Below are 5,000 nucleotides of genomic sequence, written 5' to 3'. Positions count from 1 at the left end.
ACAAAAATAAAATCATACAATTGCAGTAACCACAATGTCAGCAGTTTGTGGTTCGAGCAGCACTTGAGCCATTTCAGTTTGCACTTGAAATCAGTTGTGTTTGGACTAATTTTGTTGGCTACCATGATGTTGTTTAAAATAATGGTATCCACATGATTTTGTTTGAATTCTCGGATAAATTGATACATCTGATACAGTCTGGTGTCTGCTGTGCTCTAAAGCCCTGTCTTTATAGCAATTTTTCTCGGTCGTATTTTTCGATTGTCGCCCGAAGACAACACTGGGTGTATAACAGATGGTCATCGGCACACGTCTCCCATGCCGTCTCATTAAAGACACTCAGTGATTTTATGTTTTTATGCTGCTTCATTGTCAATCTATAATCTGGAACTTACTTTTGAACTGTCCAGTCTGCGTTTCATCCTCAGCTCGCCTATAACTGCTTGCTTGGTGCTTCGCAGGCCATTGCATCACAAAATGTGCCATCCCTCAGATGGACGTTGAGCTGGTTGTCCCATATGCTAATATCAGTTTGTGGGCATTAAAGATTCCACTGTGTCTTTCACAAAGAATATATGAGCTATCGCCATTAACTGGAACAATTATAAATTGATCAGATTCAGACAGAAGTCTTTGGTCAAACTCGACCTCGTAAAACCGTTCTATTTTCATGCCCGTTTGGCCGTCACCATCCCATATTCCTGCCAAATGAATCATGTGGGCAACAGAGTGAAGTGAATATTTCAAGAGGAAGCTGTGCACTCACTGGCATGGTCTGACTGCCATGAAGGGCAGCAATGGCAGATTGTGCCTCCGCATGGCTCGAAAGCTTCACAAAGGCACATCCTAAAGAGAGAGGAAGGAGACACAGACGGCACAAAGCCAATCAAGTACAAGATGCAAGTTGAAAAATTAACTAACCACTTTATTTTTGTCCGAAGTGCAAACAAAAGCTCATGTCCTTCATCTCTCAATTTTCTCATAATTATGGTTTCTGTTCATTGGCAGCTTGAAGCAAAGCTGAGTGTCTAAATTTGATCTTCATATCAAATGCTTCTGTTCCCGAACCCTTCTGCCCATTTTAAAGCTGAGAAGCAGCTGAATGAGCTTTGCATTTGCTGCCACTGAATCTGATGTATCGGGCATGGTTGAGATCACAGACGGCTTTTTTGGGGGTCAGTTGTAAAGTGAGAGAAGACGTACTGAACCGGGCTCAGAAGTAACTATAGTTACAAACCGACTGGAGGACAGCGACATTAAGGGATTGAACCCTAAGCTTTTGGGACCCTGGTTTAGTCCCACGATAGACTTACCATGTCATTGGGATTGTCAATGAAACCCAGCCGGCTCAATAATAACTTTCAGGAAGGGTTGCTGCCCCAGACAATTTGGGATGGGCACAAAAATGATGCCTATACAAGGTAAGCATGACAAAATTCCTTAATCAAACGAAAAAATAATTAAAAACTGTGAAACGATTTCAAAGTGGAAAATTTTTGTGCAACTGAAAATCAGTGAACAACCTATTTCTAGAAAATGATTTTCATCACAACGGTTTCACAGAAATTCTGTCGATGAATTTCATTACAAAAGTACATAAATCAATGAATAATCTAGTGTGCGGTGTTAATGTGATCGGGTTCGAAAAGTGGATAAACAGACCTTTGCTGTTCCCCATCAGGGCCACGCAGGATGGTGCACTCCTCAATGGTGCCGAGCGGTTCAAACATTCGCCTCACATCATCCTCAGCCTGTTGCTTTCCCAGCATGCCCACAAACAGCTTCCTGTCTTCTAGAACAATGGCACACAGGTTACGACACCTTGCCTCTTTACACATCATATCATCTGAATTCTGCTCCAATGAACATGATGCAAACCTCCCATGCACTACTTTTTTGTGTGCCTCTCCACCAAATACTGTATTACGCAATGCTGCATAAACACACGACCATGGTGTATGCTGTTTATGGTTATAATACACTGCTTTGTGCCGTACATACAATGCACCCCTTATGGTACACCAATCTATAGAGAACCTACCCACAATGCACTGGTGGACTGTACACATACCGACACCGACAACGTACACTACACGTAGTTTCACCATCCTGCACCGACCCACAACGTGCGTTGCATGCTATACAAGGAGACATGGTCATCATTTTTGCAAATACCGTAAGACATATATATATATATATATATATATATATATATATATATATATATATATGATATATATATATATATATATATATATATATATTATATATATATATATACATACATATATATACACACACATATATATAAATATATATATACATATATAGAAAACACATATATATATATATATATATCTATAATTCCAGCAATCTCTGTGTGTCTGTGTGTCTGTGTGTCTGTGTGTCTGTGTGTCTGTGTGTCTGTGTGTCTGTGTGTCTGTGTGTCTGTGTGTCTGTGACCGCTGTTTCTCGACAACCACGGGTCCGATATACTTGAAACTTGCCAGGTATATTGCTGGGACCCGAGGATGTGCCTTTTCAAGGTTTCATATTAATCGGACAATTACTTACCGAGCTATGTCCAAAAAAACGCTTCAACCAATCAGAGAGCAGCGAGCTATCACGTGTGCCGAACGTGGCGATCAGGACTCTGCCTCGGACGGCACATTTGACAGCGTAATCATTTATTTCACGTTGGAAAACTATGTTGCCGTTAGACTATGTTTTAAAACGAATTCAAACTGCGATTAAATTAAAACGATTCATCCTAACTGCGATTTGCGAACTTCCGGACAGTGACGACTTATCTTCCGGCAGCCAATCACAGAACGCTCTGTTGCGTAGGCGTGGCCGATGTGAGACGAGCGGAGCTGAGCGCGTTACGAGCTGACCGCCATTACGGTACGTAATTCGATTTCTTATGCGCATTATTTCTCCCAATTCAGTCAGAGCGAAGGGCGGGAAGCGAAGAGCGTTGGTTTTTTTGTTTACGGGCGTACGGGCGGGGTAGAGCGTACGGGTAGCGTTTTTTTTTTTTTTTTGGCACGGAACGGGCACCCACGTACGGCCAATGCCCTATGTTGGCGTTAAACTATGTTTTACAACTAATAAAAAACGAATTTGCGATTCATTCGCTTTCCTGCGCGTTTGTGTACGCGATGGCGATTTCTTTACCAAACTCCGGAAGCCGTTCGCTTTGGACCGAACCATTGCATGTAAATAGAGGGGGGGGGATTGTCACCACTCGCAAGCCGTTCGCTTTTGACCAAACCATTTCATGTAAATAGAGGGGGGGGATATAATTTTAGATATATATATATAGTACGGGCATGCCCTAGTCTATCTATAATTCCAGCAATCTCTGTGTGTCTGTGTGTCTGTGTGTCTGTGTGTCTGTGTGTCTGTGTGTCTGTGTGTCTGTGTGTCTGTGTGTCTGTGACCGCTGTTTCTCGACAACCACGGGTCGATATACTTGAAACTTGCCAGGTATATTGCTGGGGACCCGAGGATGTGCCTTTTCAAGGTTTCATATTAATCGGACAATTACTTACCGAGCTATGTCCAAAAAACGCTTCAACCAATCAGAGAGCAGCGAGCTATCACGTGTGCCGAACGTGGCGATCAGACTCTGCCTCGGACGGCACATTTGACAGCGTATTCATTTATTTCACGTTGGAAAACTATGTTGCCGTTAGACTATGTTTTAAACGAATTCAAACTGCGATTAAATTAAAACGATTCATCCTAACTGCGATTTGCGAACTTCCGGACAGTGACGACTTATCTTCCGGCAGCCAATCACAGAACGCTCTGTTGCGTAGGCGTGGCCGATGTGAGACGAGCGGAGCTGAGCGCGTTACGAGCTGACCGCCATTACGGTACGTAATTCGATTTCTTATGCGCATTATTTCTCCCAATTCAGTCAGAGCGAAGGGCGGGAAGCGAATGAGCGTTGGTTTTTTTTGTTTACGGGCGTACGGGCGGGGGTAGAGCGTACGGGTAGCGTTTTTTTTTTTTTTTGGCCACGGAACGGGCACCCACGTACGGCCAATGCCCTATGTTGGCGTTTAAACTATGTTTTACAACTAATAAAAACGAATTTGCGGATTCATTCGCTTTCCTGCGCGTTTGTGTACGCGATGGCGATTTCTTTACCAAACTCCGGAAGCCGTTCGCTTTGGACCGAACCATTGCATGTAAATAGAGGGGGGGGATTGTCACCACTCGCAAGCCGTTCGCTTTGGACCAAACCATTTCATGTAAATAGAGGGGGGGGATATAATTTTAGATAATATATATATAGTACGGGCATGCCCTAGTATATATAAATATATATATATACATATATATTTATAAATATATATATACATATAAAAAAATATATAAATATATATAAATATATATAAATATATATATATATAAATATATATAAATATATATATATATTATATATATATACATATATATATATATATATTATATAATATACATATATATATATATATATATATATATATATATATATATATATATATATATACATCTATCTATAATTCCAGTAATCTCTGTGTGTCTGTGTGTCTGTGTGTCTGTGTGTCTGTGTGTCTGTGTGTCTGTGTGTCTGTGTGTCTGTGACCGCTGTTTCTCGACAACCACGGGTCCGATATACTTTAAACTTGCCAGGTATATTGCTGGGGACCCGAGGATGTGCCTTTCAAGGTTTCATATTAATCGGGACAATTACTTACCGAGCTATGTCCAAAAAACGATTCAACCAATCAGAGAGCAGCGAGCTATCACGTGTGCCGAACGTGGCGATCAGACTCTGCCTCGGACGGCACATTTGACAGCGTATTCATTTATTTCACGTTGGAAAACTATGTTGCCGTTAAACTATGTTTTAAAACGAATTCAAACTGCGATTAAATTAAAACGATTCATCCTAACTGCGATTTGCGAACTTCCGGACAGTGACGACTTATCTTCCGGCAGCCAAT

General features: G+C 41.4%; 1 protein-coding gene across 1 annotated transcript in view; it reads right to left on the bottom strand.

Annotated features, from left to right (window-relative positions):
- LOC137429822 (CUGBP Elav-like family member 4) overlaps positions 1 to 5,000 on the bottom strand; it is a 350,832-nt gene that overhangs the window by 116,530 nt on the left and 229,302 nt on the right. The window contains 3 exon segments of the mRNA XM_078779894.1: positions 767 to 846; positions 1,663 to 1,675; positions 1,677 to 1,792. Coding sequence (XP_078636020.1) covers positions 767 to 846; positions 1,663 to 1,675; positions 1,677 to 1,792 — 209 coding nt within the window.

The sequence above is a fragment of the Myxine glutinosa genome, chromosome 6 (assembly GCF_964187855.1).
Source record: "Myxine glutinosa chromosome 6, kmMyxGlut1.1, whole genome shotgun sequence".
Taxonomy (NCBI): Eukaryota; Metazoa; Chordata; class Myxini; order Myxiniformes; family Myxinidae; genus Myxine; species Myxine glutinosa.
Note: the sequence above shows the minus strand (reverse complement) of the source record. Positions and strands in the feature narration are given on the sequence as shown.